At 40.7% G+C, this 26507-nt stretch overlaps 1 protein-coding gene across 2 annotated transcripts in view; it reads right to left on the bottom strand.

The window, feature by feature from the left end:
* Positions 1-26507, bottom strand: part of TMEM117 (transmembrane protein 117) — a 238634-nt gene that overhangs the window by 123550 nt on the left and 88577 nt on the right. For both annotated transcript variants that reach the window (XM_056846852.1, XM_056846853.1), the window contains one exon: positions 9095-9194. In XM_056846852.1, the coding sequence (XP_056702830.1) occupies positions 9095-9194 (100 nt within the window). The remainder of the gene's footprint in view (positions 1-9094; positions 9195-26507) is intronic.

Below are 26507 nucleotides of genomic sequence, written 5' to 3'. Positions count from 1 at the left end.
GATTTTTTTCTCCCAACAGACTTCGTCAGTCCACATAAAGTAGTTATACACAGGCTGTAGGGACAAGTCTCTAAGTGCTTGCTTACATTGGTAGAAGTATTATGAAAGTACCACTGATTGGGTGTTAAAGGGGGAAAGGGTTTCATTTCGTAATTCATTTTAGTCAGTCATTTTGATTTTTCATTTGTTTTTATTACATTTATTTCAATTTTCATTCTTTTCTTTTCTGCCATTCATTTCCAATTAATTTCTAAAGAAGACCGAGCAATTTCTTTCTGTCTCTCTAACGTTGGTATTTTGCAGTCAAGTGGCATGGAATATTGAGGAGTTAGTTCTAAATCTCCTTGAAAGCATCAGATCTGCCAAGGTTCAGAGAGAGAAAAAAGCTAATGGGGACTCGTTTTATATGCAATTTAAAAGGTTTACATCTTATAGACTTCCCATTGATTTAAGAGAGACCCAGTCAGTCTTCAAGTGTTTCTTTGCTGGAGACTGGCGAGTTTCCCAATCTGTCAGTTATTCAACGCCTGTTCTTTCATCTCACCTGTAAACTCTACATGCTGATCAAGCTAATGTATCTAATACAAAAGGCTTCCACTGCATTGTTTTGCATTGCCAACAAAAAGCAATAAGGGGTGGGGGGAGAAAGAGATTTTTCATCAGTTTCTCATTCATTTTGGTTTTACTTATTTCAAAAATAAATTGCACAAAATGGTCCCTTGTTTTCCATTCTTTTTAAAACAAATGCAAGTTCCTAATTGTCATCTTAATTAGACACCATGGAAGACTGGCCAACGGCAATTAGCCATGAGTGCTAGCTGAAACCTTCATGTTCAGAGGCAGTGCGGGAAATCACAAGTTGTTGGGAAGCAGCAGTGGGACAAGCCATCAATATAGCATCTGTGGATACTTATATTCAGAGATTGGAGACAAGAATACAGATCTTTCTACAAACAGCCCCAGGTTAGAACAGCCCCAGGTTTGCAGAAAAATCTGAAATCTAGGAAGGAGGCCTTAGTGCCCATTGTGAGGGTTGTTAGGACAAGTGAGGGGAAGGGAATACTGAGGGAAATGAAGTGGTCCTCGCAAGCCCTTGTGGAGTCCCGGCTTCTTATACTTAATTGCTGCTTGTGGCTTCAAGGTCTCATCTGCTTAGTCAGTGTGAGGAATGGGATTCACTGAATCCCTACACAACAACTCATATATTTCATATAAAGAATATTGTATGTTCTGCTGGACAAAAACTTTGCAGTCAGAGGAGAAGGAGACTTGGTTTTTATATGCCGACTTTCTCTACCTTTTAAGGAGAATCACAGACACCCTGTGAGGTAGATGGGGCTGAAAAAGTTCAAAAAAACATGACTAGCCCAAGGTCACCCAGCTGGCTTCATGTGTAGGAGTGGGGAATCAAACCCGGTTCTCCAGATTAGAGTCCACCACTCTTAACCGCTACACCACGCTGGCACTAATATTGTGCCTCACCAATCAACTGGTACAAACACGATGACAATGATTTTCTTTTTTAGTATTACTGCCTTGCTAGATGAACTACTTACTATGCTTAACAAATTATTTGCATGTAGTAGAATTCATATATCAGACTGAACAGATAGATTTTGTCTTTGATTAACACAATTATTAGAAAACAAACGCTACAAATGCCATTTGGAAGCTATCGTTTTGCCAAACAAGTTAAAAAAAGTTTCTAGGTTTGTTTGTTTTTTGTCAAGCTATCCTATATAGATAGAGGTACCTTTTCCCTGATCTAGGCCTTTCTGAGTCAAGGAATGTAAGCCCTGGTTCGCTGGATAAAGGTTTGTAGCACACACTGAAGGATTCCAGTTTAGATCATGTGGAAATTCCAATAATGTTTCATACATGATTTCACAGAGTTTGTAAAATACAATGCCTGTGTATTAAACCGCTAGCTAAAATACAGGGACAAAAGGAAACAAATTGTGTCACAAATCTTTCACAAGAACCCGGCACTAAGACCCCCTGCATGTGCCTGTGAACAGCTTCTCACTGCTTCTAAGGAGGTCATTTGTTACATCGCTGTGCGGAGTTGCTTACACTAAGCAACTTTAGTTATATATCTTATCCATTTCATTCTTTCCATTTCACGCTTCACAGTTTAATTTCGTTTCCACCTCTGAAGTACAGCAGAGTTGATAGCTACCTTGTACCCTGGATGCTGCTGCAAATTCAATTATATCTCAGAGAAAGAAAAACAATAAAAAAAGATGGACTTTGATCATAACCTACATTGTCATGCCCAATTCCTTGACAAAATAGTGAGTCAGATAAAATGTCAGTCATTTTAGGACATCTCCAACTGCCATTCTGAGTACCCAGAAAATTCTCGACAAAATGGCAACATTTTTGCTGCCCTATGAATGTATAAAACTTCTCCTCTTGAGCAAGGGCAATCTGTCATTCACATAACAGCAAAACTAACTGTAATGATAGAGTCAGTCCCTTTTATTTACTAGCATTGTCATTTGTGGCCTTGCCCTAAGATCATACAACATTTTTTTTTCTAGAACAAGGCTTAGTTCTTGTTCACATGAAAGTTGTTCTAAGCCATTCCTTAGTCAGTTGGAAAATATTACATTATCTATAATATTTTTATCCCGCTCTTACTCCAGGGAGCTCAGATTGGGCATTCCCTCCTCCATTTTACCCTAAAAACAACTGTGTGAGGAAGGTAAAGGAAGTGGTCTATAGTAATTCCATAAACAAAAGCCGTGTAGTACCTTCTAGGAAGGCCAACCAAACTAACACAACACAAGGATGCCAAAGTTACTTGGTGAACTTCATGGCTGAATGAGGTTCTAAGCCCAGACCTCCCAGGTCCTCACCTGAAACTGTAACCTCTACACCACACTGCCTTGCTAGATAGGATTACCAGGTCCCTCTTTGCCATTGGCAGGAGATTTTTGGGGTGGAGCCTGAGGAGGGTGGGGTTTGGGAAGGGGAGGAACTTCAATGCCATAGAGTCCAATTGCCCAAGCGGCCATTTCCCCCAGGTGAACTGATCTCTATCGGTTGGAGATCAGTTGTAATAGCAGGAGATCTTCTGCTATTACCTGGAGGTTGTCAACCCTATTGCTAGATGAAATTCCCTATAGATATTTCCCTATAGCAGCCACTTAACTTCCTGGAATGGGGAGCTCCACAGCATGGGGGTAGCAGCTAACAAGCTTCTGTCTAAGTCCTTACTGGTTGCTCTTCACACAACGCACTCTGGACTCAACCAATTTAGGACTTAAAAGTTCAAAACAGCCTTGTGAATTAGGCTGTGAAGAAATTGGGGAACACTGCAGTGGATATAACAGCTCCTTATTTCTGTGGTAAACTGCCCGGAATACTCTTGAAAACAAAACAAAATAAAATGAGACTGAAGCTTACTGAATGAAAATAACACACATAAACAAAAAAGCTCATATAGTAGAGGCAGACTGTTCTTTAATTAATGCTTCTCTAGGACCTCATTCTTGGTTTATTTCTTGTTAGAAAAAATGCAAAAGCCAAAGTCAATAAAGGTGCAGTAAATATTTAGTAGTTAATTTCCAGTGCATTGCGCTGATCTCCAGCAGGGGAATTTGTTTGAGAAATGTATTGTTCCTCTATAAATGCCCCACCAGAAGGAGATGTAATGTCTAGCTCACAGCTGAACCAATTCCCTTGATGACAATCAGTGAAACACAGTGAGAATTAAATATTAAACAAGTACTACCCTTTATTGGCACTGCTTTGTGCAATTTTTGAGCTTTTTGGAGTGTCCTCTTTAGATTTTGGCTTATTATTAGTCACACCTTTCAAATCCTAAGCTTGTTTTAGTTAAACATTTCAAATAAATATTATTAAACATGGTAGCACTTCACATGATGCATAGTGAAATATCCGTTCAGACAAAACAAGAAAGACTACCATACATACACAGTTCACTGCAAATTTAAAATAATCCAATTTGGAAATTATCAAGGGAAACTGCTTTATTATTAATCAACAGAAAACAATAATTAAGACATCAACAAACAGTTTTCAGGAAACAAGTGACACAAATAACTAAGAAGAAGAAGAAAATACCCTGATTTTCTCTACCTTTAAGGAGTGTCAAACTGGCTTACAATTCCCTTCCCTTCCTCTCCTCACAACAGACAACAGACACCTTGTGAGGTAGATGGGGCTGAGAGAGTTCAGAGAGAACTGTGACTAGCCCAAGGTCACCCAGCAGGCTTGATGTGTAGGAATAGAGAAACAAACCTGGTTCATCAGATTAGAGTCAACCGTTCATGTGGAGGAGTGGGAAATCACACCCGGTTCTCCAGATTAGAGTCCACCACTCTTAACCACCACATCATGCTGGCTCTAATTTGTGATGAAAATCCAACTTTTGGTAACCCAGATCTCAAGTTCTAAAACTATTATTTGCTGGAGAAAGAGAGAAGAGTTTATCAAGTTCTGGATGACTGAAATCTGACAAATTCCACACAGGAAGCAAGGAAGAGTTTGAGAACCCCATTCCAAAAATGGAGCTCTACAAATTATAAGATTTTAACCAAACTATTCTTTAAAAATCTATATAATTCAGTGCCCTGCTACAGTATCAGCTATGCATCCCCAAAATCTACCTAAGCAAAACAGAGATTTGACTTGCATCCAATGAACCACAAATGGCATGATACTCTCAGAATGAGCCCTTCCAAGATCATCTTTCCAACTGCATCCCACTGACTGATCCTCTCTGAAATTTTTCTCCATGAAGTCAAGGATGCTCATCAACAGGGGCAAAGTGGGGTCCACCAGTAGGAAAGGCAAATTAGCCAAAACAGTCCTACCACAGATATGTGTGTAAAATGGGTAATCAAGCAACACAGAGTGGTCTCGTACAACCAGTTTGCTTTTTGTCTCACTAGGGTACAACAATGCTATTTTTTCTAGGCCAAGAAAACTAGGAAGGTTTCAAGTACATCTCAAGGTCAGACTTTATTGCAACTGACCATACTACAACTGACCAAAGAGGAAAGAAAATGTGCACTGGATACAGAAGCCTGAGAAGCAACAGTATCAGAACATGGTCTGAAGGTACATTATATGTAATCCTTAGTGAAACAAGCAGGTCTAGCTCGGACAATGCTTGGCTTAAGTTCAGTGGTGGAAAAAAAAGGAGAGACAGAAATGTGATTAAAACAATCAACATGTAATTGGGGAATGTAAACAGTGTGATCTAAAACCAAGAAAAATAAATTGTCAAGCGCAGATCCTCTCCCCAGTGGCAAGGGTAAGAGACCAAGACATGTTAGATATATTCCCTCCTCTACACAAAATTTAGTGTTTGTTTATATAGTTCACCTTTATTTTGTTTAGTGTTTGTTTAGTTTGATCTCCAACTATGCACTAATTGGCTGGGAATTGGCAGTGAAGGCCTGAAGTCTGGGAGGCCAAATAGAGGGAATTCATGGGGTTCTGTAAAGATTCAGTCTCCTTGCCATGCAATGGTCTTCCATATATACTTCAAAGATTCCATAATGTGTCTACTGGAACATTACTTTCTACCATTTTCCAGCATAGGCATTTGATGATTAAACGTACTGCAGGAGCTTCTTAACTTTAACACAATGTACAACTATAAACAAAGCTGCCAACAACAAAGGTTCTCTTAATTGTCTGCCACATAGCTTCCCCTTGATGTGAGGACATCACAGAATATAAAGTTTCACCTCAATGTATCTTCATTACTGTGGTCACCACGCACAAAACTGCTGACAAGCCAGTGGAAACAATGTGACACAGTACTTGCAAAGTGCTGAAGTGATTTTCTAAGAAAGCAGGAGTTCGATGGTGGAGGACCAGAGATAAGGAAGATAGTTGAGATTAAGGAACACCAAAATTCATAAGATTTATGTTTTCATGGTAGCCTTCATCCAAAAACATGCTTGTTGCCTGATCTGACAGCACAACTCAAATTTATTAATTTGACTGGGTTAAGTATGCCCCCATACAATCACAGTACAAAGACAAAAAGAGAAACACCAGCAGCAGCATAGATCCAGAAAAAAACTGATAAAACAAAGGTATGTCTTTTTTGCAGAAATACAAAAACAACTGTAAAAGTGTTATTGCACATCTGTAAAATAAATAGCTATTTGTAATGTTCTATATGCATATTCCATCCAGAATTCCTTATATTCAAACCTTAATAAAAATTAAATCCTTGCAATAAAACATCACACCTTAGCAAAATTAAACTACTTAAAAGAGAAAACAAAATAATTGCAATGGGCAAAAGGGACAGTTGAACATGCTTACATTCTACAGAAATCAGACTTTCCTTAGAAACGTTTGTTTTGCTTCATTTTTATCCCAGTCTTCCTTAAAGGGTCTCAGAGCAATATTTAGTCTAACAATCTTACTTGTTTTATTTTTAAAAGTAATAAAAATGGCTTCTAAAGAAACTCATGAGGTGAGTACCTCTCAGATCAATTAGGTGGAGAACTTTGCCCAGGGTGCTTAAGAGATGAGCAGGAATCTGAACTCAACTATACCACATCCAAACTCACCCCCCCCCCATATTATAGTGGATGGTTAAGGTTGTTTATCCTATAACAGCTAAATTCACAGAAAGTTTGGAGTGGGTATGGCTGGAAAAGTTATTAATTGGTGAAAATCCCATGCTCTCGAAACAAGTGGCCAAATTTTGTGCTTGTGTGGTTAAAGCCCTGAGAAAGAAAGGGATTGCTGGAACGGATAAGGAATTGTAATAAGAATAGAAATACTGCTCCAAGTTTTACACTGTTATATTTGGCTTAATTAGTATTTTATCTGTATTTTATATGTTTTATTAGCAATACTTGAAATGCAAGGTTTGAGGTTTTTTGAAATGTAGCATAGAAATGCAATATGATATTTTCTGGTCTATGACTGCAATAAATTGTTATGTTATGTTATGTTATGTTATGTTATGTTATGTTATGTTATGTTATGCTATGCTATGCTATGCTATGCTATGCTATAGCTGAACCCACTATCAAATGTACGATGAAGACAGATTCTAAGGGTATTAAAAGCAGTGTCAACACACAATCTATGTTCTGAAAACAAATGTTTTCTAAGGCAGCTAATGTGTGTTCAAACTACAGGCAGCATACTTTAAACCTTTATTATGGCTACTTAGAGATGCAACATTTCTGGAAATTTTGAGGCCAAGGGGGGAAGGGAACATTTTTTCAACCAGAAAAAAATGGAAATTTGGGGGGAAACTGAAATGTATGCAATACTTACTGTGCTATCAAACCACATAATTTATAACTTAGTCACCATAACATTGTTTTGTTTGGCATATTTATGGAATATAAAAGTATAAATATCATCATTTTCTATAATAAAAATTTCAAGTATAACCAATATTTGAGTGGTAAACCACTGCACCCTATACTACTGTAGCTCACCTAGTTTATGAGATATCTGATGAAGGGGGCTTTGACTCTCAAAAGCTTATTACCCCTAAAATCTTTTTTTTTTTCCTTTATATCTTTAAGGGGTACAGGAAAGGAAAAAAGGAAGGGGATAGCTGTTAACATTGTAAAAACAATACAGTATTATATAATGATTTCTGAATACAGTAAAGTTGCAAAGTAACATTGGTTTAAAGTTATTGCTTCATAATATCTCTTGTATTTTCTAAGTTCTTATTCTTATTAGACAGTTATTAAAGGTAAAAAGTATTCGACAAAGTATTGTAAAATTTTAACATAGATTAATTATATTAATTGCATTTCATATATGTATAAAAAGATGCCCACTTTTCCTGAAATTGCTCAGTAGGTTCGCAGGATTTAAGATTTAATTCATCAGTCATTTTAGCCATTACTGCATATTCCAAAAGTTTTCCTTTCCAATCATCAATTTCGGGTATGTGGGTTTGTTTCCATGTTCTTGCTAGGGTTGTTCTGGCAGCTGTTGTGGCATATTTAAAAACGTCATGCGATTTTTGAGGTAAATTTGATGGTACTATACTAAGTAAATAAAATTTTGGATCATATGTAAGCTTCAGATCTAACATCAATTGTAGTTCACGATGAACTCTTTTCCAGTATAGTTGTTTTGTTTGGCATATTTATGGAATATAAAAGTATAAATATCATCATTTTCTATAATAAAAATTTCAAGTATAACCAATATTTGAGTGGTAAACCACTGCACCCTATACTACTGTAGCTCACCTAGTTTATGAGATATCTGATGAAGGGGGCTTTGACTCTCAAAAGCTTATTACCCCTAAAATCTTATTGGTCTCCAAGGTGCTACTGGACTCGAATCTAGCTCTTCTACTGAAGAACAACAACGCTACCCTCTGAAACTACTGTAGCTCATGTATCTTTAATTTTTGCCGAGAGGTAGGAAAAAATAAAAGTTGAAGGTATTATTTGGCAGAGACTCTCTCATAGTCACAATTGGTAGGACAGCCGGCATGTTATAACTGCAGCTGCATCCATAGGGCAAGGATTTTCCGGGCTCCTTCCACTGTTGTTGTGGGTACAGAGGCATTCACTGAGGCAATGGAGCACCATTCAGTAGCTTTCCCTACACTTTCCTAGTCTAAGCCCTCCATGACCATCATTCTCCCCCCACCACTAGCAGAAGGGGTGGCCATAGGGAAGTAAGGCAAGTGATGTGGGTGGGACCAAATGTGCACTTTCATGTTCACATACAGTACAAAGATGCTTTTGCTGCAATCTTTCCCAAAAGATCATACCAAACCTGAACTGGGAAACATCACGTCAAAGTTGTGCAAAATGCATATTGGGCATATTGGAAAAACACTGGATGGATGCCCCCCCCCCTTGCAGAAAAAAAGCCCTGCTCCAGTTTAGATGCAAAACTGGAACAAAACTTCCAAGCAGAAGCAGCCTATATCAGCTTTTGATTTCCATTCCACAAATGTATCCAACTGCTGTCTACTATGCCGCTATCACCTTGGAACTTATTTGGTCTGAACATTGCTTAAAAGTTTTCAGGTTACTTGGGCTTTCAATAAATCATCACATTTTTCTTGTTTCAGGTTGGTATTTTTTTCAGAACCTCTTACCATCCAAGCTGTGACAAAGTCTCCCATCCAGGTCCCCACTGCTGCTACCTTCATAAAACTTTCATTTCTGATGCCCATGAAGTCTGTTATAATGTATGCCCTGTAAATGCAAGCACATATATTGTAAGTTACAGATGTTCAGTTAGTGAAAAATATAGATATGTTTTTGGCTGATTCGAGGAGGAAGAGGAGGGCAAAAAAAGATTCCAGCTATCAAAAATGGCCTTTTGTCTTGCAGTCTGGATATGTTACAAATCTTACGTACATTTGTCTAGGATAGATATCCTAGTGGGTTCAATGGAGCTTACTCCAACTATGCACATCTAGGATTACAGCCCCAGGCTACAATTCTGTGTTCACTCACCTAGGAGTAAGTGGAGTAAGTCTACCTGGACAGAAGGCTCACACAGAGGGAACGGAGCATTAAACAAAGAGAGAGAGAATGACACTCACTCATGCAGGGGTGGGGTTGAGGTCAGGCTCAATCCACAGTGCTCCAGCAATATCTATTTGGAAGAACCGTTTTTTACGAATGACTGGCATTATTTTTCACACCAGGATTTGGTACCAGAACCACATAAGCTACCCAACCCACACAGTTCTTCCAAAGAGATGTTATCAGAGCAGCAGGAAATCCAGCTGCTCTAAGAACATATGAATTGCCTTTGCAAGTGCCTTAATTCTGTGCAAGCTTATTTCTATTCAAGCAGTGAATCCAGGCATGTAAGGGAAGCTGCTGCACCTGCATTTGCTGCTTGGATTGGTCAAAAGAAACAGAAGACCTTACTATTTCTGTTGCTCCCTTGCCACAAACAGAACCATATGGCTTGCCATTTAAAACCACTCCTGCAAAAAATGAAAGACTTTTAATTTCACTTTTGAAATAGAGATACCTGACCTGAGATCATATATTTGGAAAGAACTGTGCAAACACCTCTCTTCAGTAAATCCTAACAAGAAGCAATTGTTGCATTTCATAGAATCATAGAGTTGGAAGGTACCACCAGGGTCATCTAGTGCAACCCCCTGCACAATACAGGAAATTAACAACTACTTCCCCCCACATCCCCAGTGACCCCAACCCTCCCCCCGCCATGCAGGATCCCACAATCAAAGCACTCCCAACAAATGGCCATCTAGCCTCTGCTTAAAGACCTCCAAAGACAGGGACTCTACCACCCTCTGAGGCAGCACATTCCACCGTCGAACAGCCCTCACCGTCAGAAAGTTCTTCCTAATGTTTAGGTGGAATCGCTTTTCTATTAGTTTAAATCCATTACTCCATGTTTTAGTCTCTGGAGCAACAGAGAACAAGCTAGTTCCCTCATCATCATGACATCCCTTCAAATATTTAAACATGGCTATCATGTCTCCCCTCAACCTTCTCTTCTTCAAACTAAACAAACCCAACTCCCTAAGCTTCTCCTCATAGGTCATGGATTCCAGACCTTTGACCATTCTGGTCGCCCTCCTCTGGACACGCTCCAACTTGTCAACATCCTTCTTAAATTGTGGAGCCCAAAACTGGACACAGTATTCCAAGTGAGGTCTGACCAATGCAGAATACAGTGGTAGTATTACTTCCCTTGATCTAGACACAATACTCCTATTGATGCAGCCCAGAATTGCATTGGCCTTCTTAGCCGCCATATCACACTGGTGACTCATGTTCAGTTTGTGGTCCACTAAGACTCCCAGATCTCTTTCACATTTGACTAACCATTGGGTTACTTAAAAAAAACACTAATCATTCCCTGGCACTTACCTACAGTTATAAAAATAAAAAATGTGCATGCTAACAACTATGTCTTGGAACTTTAACTCTAGGAGCCTTGCAAATAGGAAAACACAATCACTTAAAAGAACGAAGAGATATTCTTCTTCCAATTTTCCCTCTGCACATAAGCCCAGCCCAGTTCTAGGGGAACAATCACTCCCAGATCCTATGCCTTGCTCTGACCTTCTCAAAATCTCCTTTCATTATGTCCCGGCATGGTTTGTGGTCACATTTGCATGGCAAACTGATCAACAGCTCTTTGAATATTCATGTTTTTGCATCTCTTAGGGTCATCCTAAACACACATAACTACCTCATGTAATGAACTTCCAATAAAAGTATCAGATGCAAAACTGTTAGCAAGACTTCTCCCTGTCATATAAATTCCTACATATCATATAGGAAGTCTGTTGACTCAAACAACTCTAATTAAGGTCTGGATTAGGATTGCCAACCTCCAGGTACTATAGTAAACTTAAGTTAGCGTGCTGTAGAATAGTTAATAAATCAAAGACAGTCACAAAACTGCACAAACACTTAGTTTTTAAATAATAAAGCATAGAAAACGCCAAAGATACATCCAGTATCTATATGACCATAAACAATTTTTCAAAATGGCATAAATGTTAAACGAAAGTTTATACAATCCTGGCGTAGTCACTAGGAACTCATCCTTCTCATAAGGAGGTTCAACTTGACGACCATACAAGAGGTAAGATGAAATGCAACAGACTTCCGGTTGTTTTTCTGTTTCGGCTTAGATATAGCCTTCCTCAGGGGCCACTATATTGATAACATAAATAAAAAAATGCAGTACAACGGCATAAACATATGATATAGAATTTAAAAAAATATATATATATGCTATATACTGTAAAGACAATTACTTACACGCTTGCTGTTAATAACAAAGCTTCCGCGTAAGCTTTGTTATTAACAGCAAGCGTGTAAGTAATTGTCTTTACAGTATATAGCATATATATATATTTTTTTAAATTCTATATCATATGTTTATGCCGTTGTACTGCATTTTTTTATTTATGTTATCAATATAGTGGCCCCTGAGGAAGGCTATATCTAAGCCGAAACAGAAAAACAACCGGAAGTCTGTTGCATTTCATCTTACCTCTTGTATGGTCGTCAAGTTGAACCTCCTTATGAGAAGGATGAGTTCCTAGTGACTACGCCAGGATTGTATAAACTTTCGTTTAACATTTATGCCATTTTGAAAAATTGTTTATGGTCATATAGATACTGGATGTATCTTTGGCGTTTTCTATGCTTTATTATTTAAAAACTAAGTGTTTGTGCAGTTTTGTGACTGTCTTTGATTTATTAACCTCCAGGTACTGGCTGGAGATCTCCTGCTATTACAACTGATCTCCAGCTGATAGAGATCAGTTCACCTGGAGAAAATGGCTGCCTTGGCAATTGGACTCTATGACATTGAAGTCCCTCCCCTCCCCAAACCCTGCCCTCCTCAGGCTCCACCCCAAAAATCTCCCCCCAGTGGCGAAGAGGGACCTGGCAACCCTAAATAGAGAGGTTGTCACAAAAATGTAGCTGTTTTGTTCTACAGACAGGTGTTTGTAGCTGTTGAAAGAGATCACTTGACTTTTACTACTTATATAAACCTGCACAAGCTTATTTGATTCTAAATTGCTAAAGTCCATAGGAATATACACACAGGTTCCAATTTTCCATCTTTAACACTTGGTAGGGATCACACACACACACACCCCTTTGCTAGGAGCCATTTCTCTCAGGGAAGGACTACCAGTTCCACTTTGCTATTTCAGGATCCTCTCAGATCCTTCACTCTTATCTCTACTTCCCCCACCCTCCTTCCCAACCGAGATGCTCAACTGACCTCTCACAGGGAAACAGTAGAATTCTGCATGAATCTCCTGTCACTTAGTGTTTTCAGATGGATATAATGTATCTGCAGTTAGCTGTCCATCACACATATGTTTAAGAGATGCATCATGTAAGTTACAACACCAGCAATTACACACTTTGCTTAGTTCTTTACTAAAAATGTGCAGTGGCATCCAAGATATCCTAAACATAACTTTTTGTTGAATAAGTCATAACTTGAGATTTACAGAAACAACAGGTATAAGATTTAAGACCATGTGCCATTGATTTGCCAAAATAGGGTGACCTAGCTCCTTATTCCATTCATTTCTTAGAGTTTGAATGTCATATTTACTAATCAACATCAAATATTTATAAACAAAGACTATAGGTTTCATTTTCTGCATTGATTCAGAGTTTCCAAGAATAAGGGGGATTCTGAAACACTTACTGCTGCAGGGCCATGTTTAGATACCAACAGATGTTGCAGTTGTAAATATTGCCATTCAACAGAGGTTAGTAGTAAAAGAAAACCTGTGCTGGCAATAGAATACAGCTGAACCTAATTAACAGCATGTGGTTAACAGGTCATATCTCGACCTCCGCTGAGAAAATATCAAAAGCTCATTGTCATAATGTCTTAATTGGTCCAAAGTAAAAAAAAATCTCCCTATCTGTCCAAACCTTCTATAAAAAAAGATTTCTTCCTAATTTTTAAATCTGGATTTGCCCACTGTGTTAATTTAGCATGTGAAAATGGGTCAAATTGATAGTGTCATGACATCATCCACCATAATTCTCTAACTGCAGAAAGTACAGGAGGAACAGGATCTATTTTAGCACGAACAGACCCTAATGCATTCCATATTAAAAGGGACCCCAGGCAAGAAGCCCAAAATGGATAGTCCAACAGTGCATGTTAACAGATAGGCCTGATGATAGAAACTAAGATCACAAAAGCAAATCTTCCTTCATTAAATGGGAGTTGCAGAAGTTAATCAAGCAATCACTCAGACATTCTCCTAGTTCCTGAGTCATATTAAATTTCTCTCCCTCTTTTGTCTGGACCATGGAGGAGCAATCAAGTTCTTTGTCCCTGGTAATGTTCCTTTGCCAGTTACCTCAAACCACCTCAGGTCCCATTTTTGGGTATAAATATTACTCCTGTGGCATTGATACTGTGTGGGTGTCTTTGGATCTAAACACTCACCCCCCTGTTTGCATGTAGGGTTACTCTCTTTTGCTCCAAGAAACAATGGCTCATTTCTCCCTCTACAGTGCTAGTTGCATTGGATGCTGCTCTCCTACATCAGTAAATATCACCCCAACCCTAACACTATATCCCACCTCTCCATAGTTTTCCTTAGCTCTTGTGTGAATTGTGTGTGTGCATTTATATTGTGTGTTTGAAATCATTTTATAATAAAACCCCATTTTATTGGAACAAGTGGTTTCTTTATTGGGAGTTTTTCAAATGGACTTGTCTCTGTAAACATAGGCAGAACATATCCTGGTTACCCAACATCTTGCAAAGCTTAGTCTCCAACACTAATTCCCCCAACCAAAGCAGAAACTATCTAATTCAGGTAACACAAGGGGGGATTTTTGCAGATTCCTCCCTCTTGTAGGAGACCCCCGATTCCCCCCAAGCTATTCCTGGGGGCTCCTTGCCCCTTAGAAGCAGAAACTTGGGGTTTTTTTGTGGTGCCATGAGAGGAGGGAATTGGCAGATCACCTCTCTCCTTGCACCCTCGGAAATCTAGGCAAGATCCTACCCATTGGGCACAAGTTGAGCCTTAATGGTTCTGCTAGTGCCACTGTTCAACATACATGCTGAGGGTTGTCTGCCCCTGTCTTAGAAGCTGTCCGAGTAATAAATCCAACAGGCTACCCATCTTTAAAGATAGATAAAATAACAGTATTGTTCTGTGCTTTAGTGGTTTGAACATATCCCTTTCTGTTCATAAATCTAGTCTTTTAAATCTTTATTCCTTCTTTCTCTAGTCTTGACAAATCTTTATGCCATCTTTCTTTTGGTTTAATTAAAAAAAACATATGAAGTGGTTTCCGTGAGAACTAAAAGACAGAATCATGAGAGTAATTATTTCTTGAACTTTGACTGTAAACTCAGATTTACAACCCATCTGGGGAGAAAAACACACACATAACCATCTACAGTAAATTCTCAACGTACTTAGAAATCCAGATAATTGACACAACAGGCTATCATGACTTATCTGCTGTGCAAATTGACCCGAGCATTTGCCTGTAGCTATTCTATACTGTCAAAGAGCTAATAGGCAGATTCAAGTAGCTGAAAACATGCAGGAGGCCTTGGCATGGACACAGGGCCCCTTGAAATACAATGAAGTTATTTTCAATGGCCAGGTCTAGCACACTGGCACTAGTCTGAGGTTCGCATTTGGAGGAAGGTGACGAGAAGTAAATTCAAAGCCAAGTTGCACTCTCCCAAGTTCACTGAAGTCCAGGGGCGTAAAAGGGAGGAACTCTGTTTAGGACTACACCATGGGTGTTATATGCTGGTAGGCAGGATTTGGTTTAGGGAAAGGTGAATTGGATGACCTGCCTATTCAACAAACGCTGTGTGACTGTGATACAGCATTGTAAATAATAGCATTGAGAAGGACCCTGATATAGGCCATCAAGCCAAATCCTTCCTCGGAAGAGGAGATCCAAGCCTAGAGCATACTTAACAAAAGGCTGTCCAGTCTCTGCTTGAAGATCTCAAGCAAGGGACAGTAACTGGTTAGATAAATTGGTATGTAACTGATACCAAACAAATTATCTGACATCATAAACTTAGTATCAAACTCATATTATTATGGCATGCACTTATTATCTTATATGACAAGCAAAGGCAAAAATAATGCATAGAGATTATAAATTTGGGTCTATATGCAATAAGCAATAAGGTATTCAAAAACTGAAATGGAGAGGAACACCAAAGATGCTACTCACCTGGGGGCACTGCTTTGTCTAGAGCAGGGGGTCCCCAACGTAGTGCCCCTGGGTGCCATGGCAACTGCGGACACCTTTCTTGGTGCCAAGTGTTTTTAGAAAGTAGGCAGGGCCAGATGGGCCTTTTGACAAGCAGGGCTTCTGTACAGATTTTTTTTAAATGTTGCTTTGGGAGCAGCTGCCACAACACAAGAATCTTCACTACATGACTGAAAGTAAGCTATGTGTTATGCAGGAATATCTTTTAGAACAATATGATCATTTTAAAAGGTTCTGCTAAACGGAGCTTCTGCCTGAAATGTTGCAGATTTACTCTCAGAGTTATGCATGCCTTTACTCCCTGACATTTTATGGTTGGCAGTCGTTTTGTGTTTGTGACCACCACCCTATGTCAGAATTCCAAAGGTGCCCACAGGCTCAAAAAGGCTGCTACAGTGTGGGAGCAAATGAATGGTTCAAGCAGAGTTACAGCCTTATAAGCCAATTAATGTCAGTGGACTTACAAGGGTGTAATTGTAGGAGCACCATGGCACAGAATGGCATGCTGCAGTACTTCAGTCCAAGCTCTGCTCATGACCCGAGTTTGATCTCGACAGAAGTCGGTTTCAGGTAGCCGGCTCAAGGTTGACTCAGCCTTTCATCCTTCTGAGGTCGGTAAAACGAGTATCCAGCTTGCTGGAGGTAAAGTGTAGATGACTGGCGAAGGCAATGGCAAACCACTACATCAGCATAGTCTGCCTAGTAAACATTGGGATGTGACATCACCCCATGGGTCAGTAATGACCTGGTGCTTGCACAGGGGACTACCTTTACCTTTAATTTTACTTAGGATGTAACTTCACTACTCATTCAAACCTTATACTACCCAGATCCCCCAACGCGTCTGGAAATGGACAAATGATACTACAAAAGGTGAAATGCCAACAGCGACTTGTTCTTTAAAATTTCATACATTAAAAAAAATAAAAACTTGTTTCAGGAGCAGTTTACAGGAACATTGTGTTATTTTATAACTACTAGCCATTGAAAGCTGTCACTATGCAAGAAATGAAGGGCTCTGAGAAAGAACATGACTGCAAAAAAAAAAGGAAAGGTTCGGTTTAAGAATCTATAACTAACAGAACCAGCTTTGCATCTGTCCAACTGCTATAATCTAATCACAGCAGGTGTATTAAATCAAATGGTGGGTGTACTTCAGGTATTGTCACAGAAATAGTACTATGTATTTAGGGTGCAGACAAGTACTCTGATTGAATGAATTAGACCAGAGTAGCCAGTGTGGCAGCATTTGCTACACAGGTCAGCCATTTGTTATCTGAAACCAACATCTTAATTTGGGACTGGGACTCTCCATATAGTCTGAACTGGAATTCAGATATGAGCATAAAATACACATTAAGTTATAAGGCATATGAATCTCCTCGTTTTGTTTGAAATATGGAGAAGGGGAGACCTGAGCCTTTCGCCATTCAATGCTTCTGTGCATTATAAAAGGGCTTTTAATGCAACAAAATGTACTCTGCCGCAGATTTGAAGTACTCTCCTCACATGCCTTACAGAATAAATCAGTTCAAGAAACCAGCCTTATGCAATAAATCAGTTCAGTACCAAGTAGATACATTAAATATCCTTAGTGCAGGGTTTTAAAACAAATATTCTCATTTTAATTAATCACTGTTAGCAATGCTAAAATATATATATAATTGGCTTTTCCTCTGTGTTCCTAAGTTACCATAACCTACAATAAATTACTCGACTGAGTAGATTTTGCTTCAGTAGAACCTATTTTATCAACACCATGTTTTGCTTAGTCATGGGGTTGGGGTGGTCAGCTGCAAAGCTTTCGTTTTTATTAATTCTGAACAACAAAAGTGGGATTTTATCACCAGAGAAGCCAAATGCTAGTTGGCAAATGAACCCCCATCACTTCTTTGATGATATGTTAATTTTTCACATATTTATCTAGACTTTAATAGCATTCCCTTTTCAGAGACAAGCTCTTTTCACACCAGCTGTTTCTGAACAAAGAAAAGCAGTCTGAGTAATGTTCATATTCTTTTTCTGGAAATATTAAGGGCTTAGAAGCACGTCTTTATTTATATGGCCTATCTGCTTTTAGAGGATAGCCTTTATTTATATCAAGTTTCAGCCAGAAGGGAATGCATTAACCAGTTTACTTACAGTTGTTACTTACAGGTTTTTGTTTTTTTTAATTTGCCTTTCCATGTTTTTAAATTTGCCTTAGTGGTGTTGTTTTTAATTTGCTTTTCTATGACCTGATAATAGACTGAGAGAGCAATCCTAAACAGGCCTGTTCAGAATCCTACTCAGGTATATTCAGTGGGGCTTAATCCCAGGAAGGTGTTCCTAGGATTGCACCATTAATGCTATATAAATTAGGCTTTTGACTAGAAAAGTGATTGGGGGACCTTAAAAAAAAAACCCTCAAACCTTTAAATCTAGCTTTTTTTCATAGCTGTGCATTCACCTCTCTATTGTTGATTTTGTAGTAATTTTTTCTACATTATTCCATACTCTATGGCGATGGATTATTTGAGAAATCAAGCTTCTGCTAAACTCTCACCAAGTCTCCAAGGGACAATTTGCCCACTTTTATCCTACACTTTCCCACTTTTTTTGTTAATAAATTAGTAGACATCAGGAAGAATTTTTTGTTCTTGGAATTTCTGCATGTCACAGACAGAACTGGGAAAGGTCTTACAAGCATTATTTTCGACAGGGTGGCAGAAAAATAGCAATTGCTGGTGACTGTCTAATATTCGAGGCCATGCTGGAAAAATGGTGCCAAAGGAGTGCAAGTCATTGTTCTATAAAAAAAAATCCTCAGGAATTATTTGTACCTTGCTCTCCACATAACTGGGATCTTGAAGTTGAAATGGAAAAGGAATGGTTAAAAAAGAAAAGGTAGAGCCAAAAGAGAGGGGCCACATGGAAGGGGTGTGATTAGAGGAGAAAGAAGCTGTAGCAAAGAGGAAATGGGGCCTGGCTATATCGCCTAGGGCCCACAAAAGCCTGGAACTGGTCCTGGGCTGGATCACATGCTAGCATTGCAACTGACCTGAAAAGACTGACATTGCATCCAAATAAATCTCTTTTGTTTAGAATCAAGGATTCAGTTTATGATTGTGAGCCACATTTGATCTTTAATGCAATAAGACCAAATTACATTATAGAGTGGGGAGAGGAGGCAATCCAGAGAGTTCACCACTGTTAACATTTGTTTGGGATGAGGAGTGTTCCGAGACTGCTTGCCTCTATAAGAATGCAAATGAAAATCCATGAGTTGGTACTACCTGCCTGAGTGTCATGCTGATAAATTGCTCCTAATGGGGCTGTATGCCTGCAATAATCTGCAGTGAAACAAGAAAAATGATTCCTGGCTATTCTCTGCAAACACTAAGGTTTATTCTCACATTGCATTTGTCAAAATCAAGGCCCTCCAGAAGTGTCCTTCTGATCTATGGGACAAGCATTGTTAAACTCACCAACTCCTCTGGCTTGGAGTCCACAAGGGCACACCCAACTGTTGTCTATTTCCCCTGTGCACTACTCCTCATAGTGCATGTACTGCTAAATGGACTAAAACTAGATATCCAGGTTAAAGTGAAGTACAGCTTGAACCCACAACTTTCAGGAATCTTATCAACTGCCCTGACTAGAGCTTATTTGTAACTGAGATGATATTATTGTGATAGACTTCCAAAGGACCCAATGGGGTTTTGTTGTTTCAGCTCTGTCCTCCCTTTCTGTTCCCACTGTTGGCTATGAATCCATTTATGACCTGATATTTGTATCGTCGAAGGCTTTCACGGTCAGAGTTCATTGGTTCTTGTAGGTTATCCGGGCTGTGTAACTGTGGTCTTGGAATTTTCTTTCCTGACGTTTCGCCAGCAGCTGTGGCAGGCATCTTCAGAGGAGTAACACTGAAGGACAGTGTCTCTCAGTGTCAAGGGTGTAGGAAGAGTAATATATAGTCAGAAAGGGGTTGGGTTTGAGCTGAGTATTGTCCTGCAAAAGTAATGTGCTAATCATTGTCCTGTAAGTATCAAGATAATGTGCTAATGATGGTATGGTATGTTAATATGGAACCATTGTATCCTGAAGTGATCTGTTAATGTGTGTAATCCAAAGCTACCGTATATACCCGTGTATAAGCCGACCCGCGTATAAGCCGAGGTGCCTAATTTCTCCCCAAAAATGAGGAAAAATTAGGCACCCGCGTATAAGCCGAGGGTCGGCTTATAACCCCTCCCCCCCCCGCAGGCTTACCTGGGCTCCCGGCACAGGAGCAAGCGGCGCGTTCCTGGCGGCGGCGGCGGCACGACCGGGCGAGGGCCGGGGCAGCCTCCCTGGAGCTGCAGAAGGCCGCCCCAGGCCGCTCCCGGCCGCCAGAAGCGGCGGCGCGGCCGGGCGAGGGCCGGAGCAGCTGCCCCAGGCAGCCCAGGCCACTCTCGGCTGCCAGAAGCGGCGGCGCAGCCGGGCGAGGGCCGGGGCCGCCGCCCCAGGCCGCCCCAGGCCGCTCCCGGCCGCCAGAAGCGGCGGCGCGGCCGGGCGAGGGCCGGAGCAGCCGCCCCAGGCCGCCCCAGGCCGCTCTCGGCTGCCAGAAGCAGCGGCGCGGCCGGGCGAGGGCTGGGGCCGCCGCCCCAGGCCGCCCCAGGCCGCTCTCGGCCGCCAGAAGTGGCGGCGCGGCTGGGCGAGGGCCGGGGCCACCGCCCCAGGCCGCCCCAGGCCACTCCCGGCTGCCAGAAGCGGCGGCGCGGCCGGGCGAGGGCCGGGGCAGCCTCCCTGCAGCTGCAGGAGGCCGCCCCAGGCCGCTCTTGGAAGCAGGAAGCGGCGTGGGCCCGGCGGTGGCGGCAGTAAGTTCCCCCCTCCCTCCTCCTCCCTCCTCCCCCCCTCCCCTACCCTACCGAATTGACCCGCGTATAAGCCGAGTTCGGCTTTTTCAGCCCTTTTTTGGGGCTGAAAAACTCGGCTTATACGCGAGTATATACGGTAATCTGCATGGCTATTGTTGAATGTTGTCTTTGTTAGTCTGGAGGTTTTTTAGAACAGGAAGCCAAGCCTTATTAATTCTTAAACTCTCCTCTTTTCTGTTAAAGTTGTGCTGATGTTTATGAATTTCAATGGCTTCTCTGTGCAATCTGACAAACACTGTCCTTCAGTGTTACTCCTCTGAAGATGCCTGCCACAGTTGCTGGCGAAACGTCAGGAAAGAAAATTCCAAGACCACGGTTACACAGCCCGGATAACCTACAAGAACCAATGATATTTGTATCATTTCTAAGAAGCAAAGTTTACTGATGTGGAGAACTGGGTTATTCAGCGTACTTTCCAATGTATAGGAATGGTTTCATCTCTCTCTCCTATGCCTACACAGTGCATCAAATTTATGATATGTGCAGTAGAATTCTTTTACTTCACTCCACAGATTTTATTAGCGCTACAAAACTGATGAAGTTATTTACCAGAGAAAATTTTAGCAGCACAGGAGTCATAATTCCACTGATTAGTTTGCCTCCAGATCCATATGCATAGCTTTTATAAAAGCTTTCAAGGTAGGTTACAATATTTAAAAACTGAAATAAATAAATGCAAAGAAGACAAAAAGTTTCCCCACTTGCTTGATGTGTAAAATGAGTTAGTTTTAGTGCATTTTTCTTTTGATTATATAGGCTTAGAGTTGTGTTTACTGTCCATATTAAATCCCCAAGGTGTTAATTAGGCAGATACGTTTTTCCATCTAAGTACACAAAACAACCCAGTAACAATTCCATGCGCCAGTTCAGAAGAGGAATTTCAAAGACTACCTACGGATATTATAAATCCCAGTCTCTAGAGACAATGCAAGCAAAGTGCTGTTTAATTTTTGCTTAGATCTTTAACTTTTCAGGCAGTGCAAAATAATAATGATGTTTTTGCTTTCTTGGAGATTAAGGAAGTGTTAAACAAGCTGTTTGGCAAAAAATATGGTGTTGGATCCAGGCAGCTTTTTCATTCAATCTCATTCATTCTCCATACTACAACCCCCATACCAAATGCAGGTTCCATGATTCTCAGCACAGCCTTTTAGGCTGGTCAAAGATGACATCGCCTTCCTTTTTTGTCAGCAGAAAAGATGGTTGGATCCAATCCATGGTGTTTTCAAGGTACCCTATTATATTTAACTGCTAGGGTGAGGGACGGAAGATGGATCATTCAATGATTGTGATTCATGCTCCATACAGCTTCTTCTCTGTATAGCCTCCAACAACGCAGAGATGGAAACGGGAATGCTTGTAATGCTCCAGTTTTCATAACAAGAATCACTACCCTTGAGTACATTTACACTTCTGAAGGCTGTACTCTGCCCATTACATGCCATATTGGTTTACTGTACAACAGCTTCTCTTCCACTTTTTAGAAAGCCAAGATGGTGCTTAATGTTTACTTCAAGTTATCACAAAAAACTGCCCAACAAGATGCTCCCAACAGATTCAGAAAAAAGTGCTTACAGCCGCTTGTTACAATTCAGAATAAAATTTAAAAGAATCAAATTGCCAATAATAAAAACAATCACAATGGCACAACAATAAAGACTAGCAGAAAATAAAAAAAAACATATATAGCGTGATCAGAAGATGTAAAAATCCAACACAGTTGGGCTTTTTCTCCAGATAAAAGTAATGGCACATGCAATCCAGGTTTGTTTGTTTTTTTAATTATCAAATCAATGTTGGTCAGGATGGTCAACCATGCATTCCTGTAGTACCTTACTCTGAGTCATTATCAAATCTGAATTCTCATGTTGCATGAGACAGCGCTTAAGGAGTCTATCTTCTCCCAGTTGTCTACCAGCCTCTAATACATATGTTTTCCATAAAAAGAAGCTGGGGATATTTTGGCTATCTCAGAAACCAAAAATTGGATATACTGACTCTCAGATGAGTATGGTAGTGATCACTGTGACTGTGCATAAAGTACACTGCACCAATGCTACAGAGCATGTCAAAATGGTGTTAAAAAAAGGAACTGGGCAATGGTGTAAGTAGGACAAAATGTGATAGGATCTGGGAAAGGCTTTTTCCAGTGTCACCTGGCCAAATACCTGACAGAGCTTGGTTTTGCTGGTGAGCAGCCTGGATAGCACAGCATAGTTTACAGCACACTGATAACCCAGTCTGCTTTGCCACCAAGACAGGCAGAGACAATACTAGTGGGATTCTCTCAAAGCACATGCCTGCCTACCTTATTGTGTGAAATTTTCATGATGAAATATTTCCCATCACCACCAAGCATATAACGTTTTCAGGTAAGAAGGGAGGGTTGCCTCATCAGATCCTTGGCAGCTGCCTGTCCTGGCTGCAAGTCCATATTCAACTGTGCTCTTCCAGGACATGTAAAGGATCAAACTGGGCATGGAAGTGATGTCCTCAACAGGTCCATCTCTGTTTGTAGGAGGAAATTAACACAGGGAAACAGCAGCCTGGGCATATTTGCAGTTTGCACTACTCCAGGCAAAGCAAGTAAATTTTTAAATATTAGAATGGAAGATTTGCAAATCAGTATGTTATATATAGATGTGTAGTTCAATATTGCATTTCTTCAGCATTTAGAGCTTTAGCCATTGAAAGTATTCCCATCATCCTCTCTAGTATTAACTTTAACTGGGGGGAGGGGGAGAGACAGCTTGGCCAAACACTTGAAAAGGCATTTCTGAAAGGCTTCTAAATAGTTCTTGAGCATCACCATGAAAGTCAGGTCAGCTCATTAATTACGTGCTCCGAAATTGCACATGTTGAAAAAGGAATTAACTAGACCACATGAAAGTGTACCTTGTGAAGAACAAAGGGACAAGAAGCAGACTGCAGCCATCAGTGCATAAGCAGAATAACTGGGACTTTGCGGACGTATACGCTGAGGGATTAGAAAACCGCTATTAGAACTGCAAGGTTCACTAGATGTAACAAATGTGTCACATTCCATTTATTAGGCTGATTCATGGTGCACAGACACTCAGATGACTCCATTTAAGGTGACATTTCTGGCTCTTGGGGTCCTTTCTTGTATGCCACCTTAGGGTCAGGAAGCAATTTTCCTCCAGACCAGATTGGCCAGAGATCCTGGAGGGTGTTTTTCCCCCTCCATCTTCTGGGCATGCAGTAGGGGTCTCTGGGGGTGTGGGGGGGAGGTAGTTGTGAATTCCCTGCATTGTGCAAGGGGTTGGACTAGATGACTCTGGTGGTCCCTTCCAACTTGATGATTCTATTATTCTATTACTGAGCATTCCCTTCCCAACCACCCCCAGCATGTCTCAGGCCCAATCCAATCATGACATGAAAACTATATGACTTATTAGAATAAATGGGATACAAATAGTTCTCCCTGATTGCATTTTTTTGTTCCATTCTGTTTCCCACATTTATATCCTGTCCTTTCTCCAAGGAACTCAGGGCACCATATATACTCCCTCCCATTTTATCTCAACAACTCCATGCAGTGCCAGATTTATGTATAAGCTAAACAAGCTTATACATAAATTTTGGGGGCCCCAAAAAAATTTAAAGGGAAAAAAACATTTCCAAAATATAAGATAAAAAAAATAAACTAAAACCTACATACAGCAACAGTGTTATGAATAAAAATCATTTTAAGTTAGAGCTTAATAATTATTTCACTATTAATATACTTCTTAATTGTATTTCAGTTCAACAATTACTTTGATAAAATACATATTTTGTTATGTGCAAATGGCTTTAGATACCTATTAGGTCCATAAATTACCATATAGTATATATTCAACACAAAAAACAGCGACAATTTGTTGTTGACAAAGGACAGCTGGACATATAAAGGGCCCCATTACCTTCAATAGCTTAGGGCCTCATCAAACCTAAATCCGGCCCTGACTCCATGAAGTAATTTAGGCTAGGCTGACAGATAGTGCTAGCCCAAGGGCACCGTTTCCTTTACTTTCCCCTTAAGAAAGATAGGACTGCTAGATTTGTTGGTGCATGTCAGCAGAATCTTGCCCCAGGGACTCCAGAACTTTATTCCCCAGATCCATGTCCCTCAGCAGCTGACATCTAGTAGAAATGGCTATTTCTCATACACAGAATGTCACTTTAGACTGCAGTCATCAAAAGATGAACGTCCCATATTCAGTCCTATAGTCGTATTCACTATTTACAGATAAGGGGTTAACCCACCAACAACTTAAAGCATAGCATCATCATGCTTGATGTGTGTGTTTTGGATGTGTATTCTTGATTCCCAATTGCACAGTGCCTGTTAAGACTGCTAGAGGAGGAGCATGGGGGAGTGCTGCATCACGTAGACGTCGCTGATGCTTCCCCGCCTCCCATCCCCCTTTTTTTGTTTCATGCATGCGCAACATCATTGATGCGAAGGAACGCTGTATGCCATTGTAAGAATTGCCCCATTTGCACGTCAGGGAAACCCTATTCACAACTTGTGCAGGCACTTCCCCCCCCCCCAAAAAAAAAACCAAATTGAGCTGCTAGTAGCACAGTGCTAATTACAGAGCTGCTGTCTTTTCGAGGGTTGGTCCAACGTTCCTGCATTCCTTCGCTGGGACAAACACATTAAAAAGAAAACATTTAAGAGCAGGGAGACACGCTCAGCCCCAGCAGCGGGAGAAAGAGAGGAACATGCAGGGAGGAGCTGTGTGCTGGCAAGCGAGCCCCAACTTTTGTGTATGTGTGCTTTCTCCTGTTTTCATCGGTTGCCAACATCGTCTGGAGTTAACTGTGGGTCAGTGAGTCTCTTTCTGGCTGGCTGCTATTGTTTCCAATGGGCTGTGCCGCCGCTCCTGTTGTTTCTAATGGGCTAGCCTGTCATTCGTTTTAGTGCATCCCCTGTAATGTATTTTCAATGGAGTCAATGTAAGTCAACCGACATTCCCCTCTCCCATTATCTTCAATGGGCTGGGCAGCCTCTCCCATTGTTTCTAATGGTCTGACTTGTCATTCCTTTTAGTACATCCCTTTTAATGGCTTTATTCCCCCGGGCCGGGGTAATGGTACGGCCCAACTGCCGAGACCGTGGAACTTGGTGCCGAATTCCACGGATCCGAATTGGGGGAGTTCGGACTTCGACATTTCCCGAATTAAAATGGGCTGAATTTTGCTGAATCCGAATGTTACCGATTTTTTTTTCAACAGCCCTAATGCAGACAGGAGGGGAGGGGGAAGGTGGGATGGGAGGAGAAAGGCTTTGCATTGGGTGTTGCAAAAAGAGGGGAGGAGAACTGAATACCATATGCAACTACACGCACCCCTTGGATTGCCTTTTTTGGAACGGCACAAGGAAATACATCGTCATATAGGCGTTTTGGGAAAGCACAAGACAGACGTTTCCAAAGCGTTTCCAAGCCAAAACGGGAGGTTTGAGGTGCGATCTAACATGGATAACATGTTTTTATAAACGTTGTATATACTGAGTGCAGTAACCCCCATAGCTGTTTAGGTGGAAGGTTTACTGCCAACCATGTCTACAGACAGGACTGTTGAGAGGGGCCTTTGCTTGAGAGGTTATCATGCTCCAAGTTTTGCTACTTTAGATGGAGAAAGTGGCATCTCAGAATAGGAACAGCTAGATTCAAGTCCAGTAGCACCTTAGAGACCAACAAGATTTTCAGGGTATACACTTCGGAGAGCCAAAGTTCGCATCGTCAGATACTCATAGGGAGTTTTGACTCTCAAAAGCTTATACCCCGAAAATCTTGTTGGTCTCTAAGGTGCTACTGGACTCGAATTTAGCTGTTCTGCTGCAGACTAATAC

This window comes from Euleptes europaea, chromosome 3, assembly GCF_029931775.1.
Source record: "Euleptes europaea isolate rEulEur1 chromosome 3, rEulEur1.hap1, whole genome shotgun sequence".
Lineage (NCBI taxonomy): Eukaryota > Metazoa > Chordata > Lepidosauria > Squamata > Sphaerodactylidae > Euleptes > Euleptes europaea.
The sequence above is the reverse complement of the archived record's forward strand: the minus strand, read 5'-3'. Positions and strand labels throughout refer to the sequence as shown.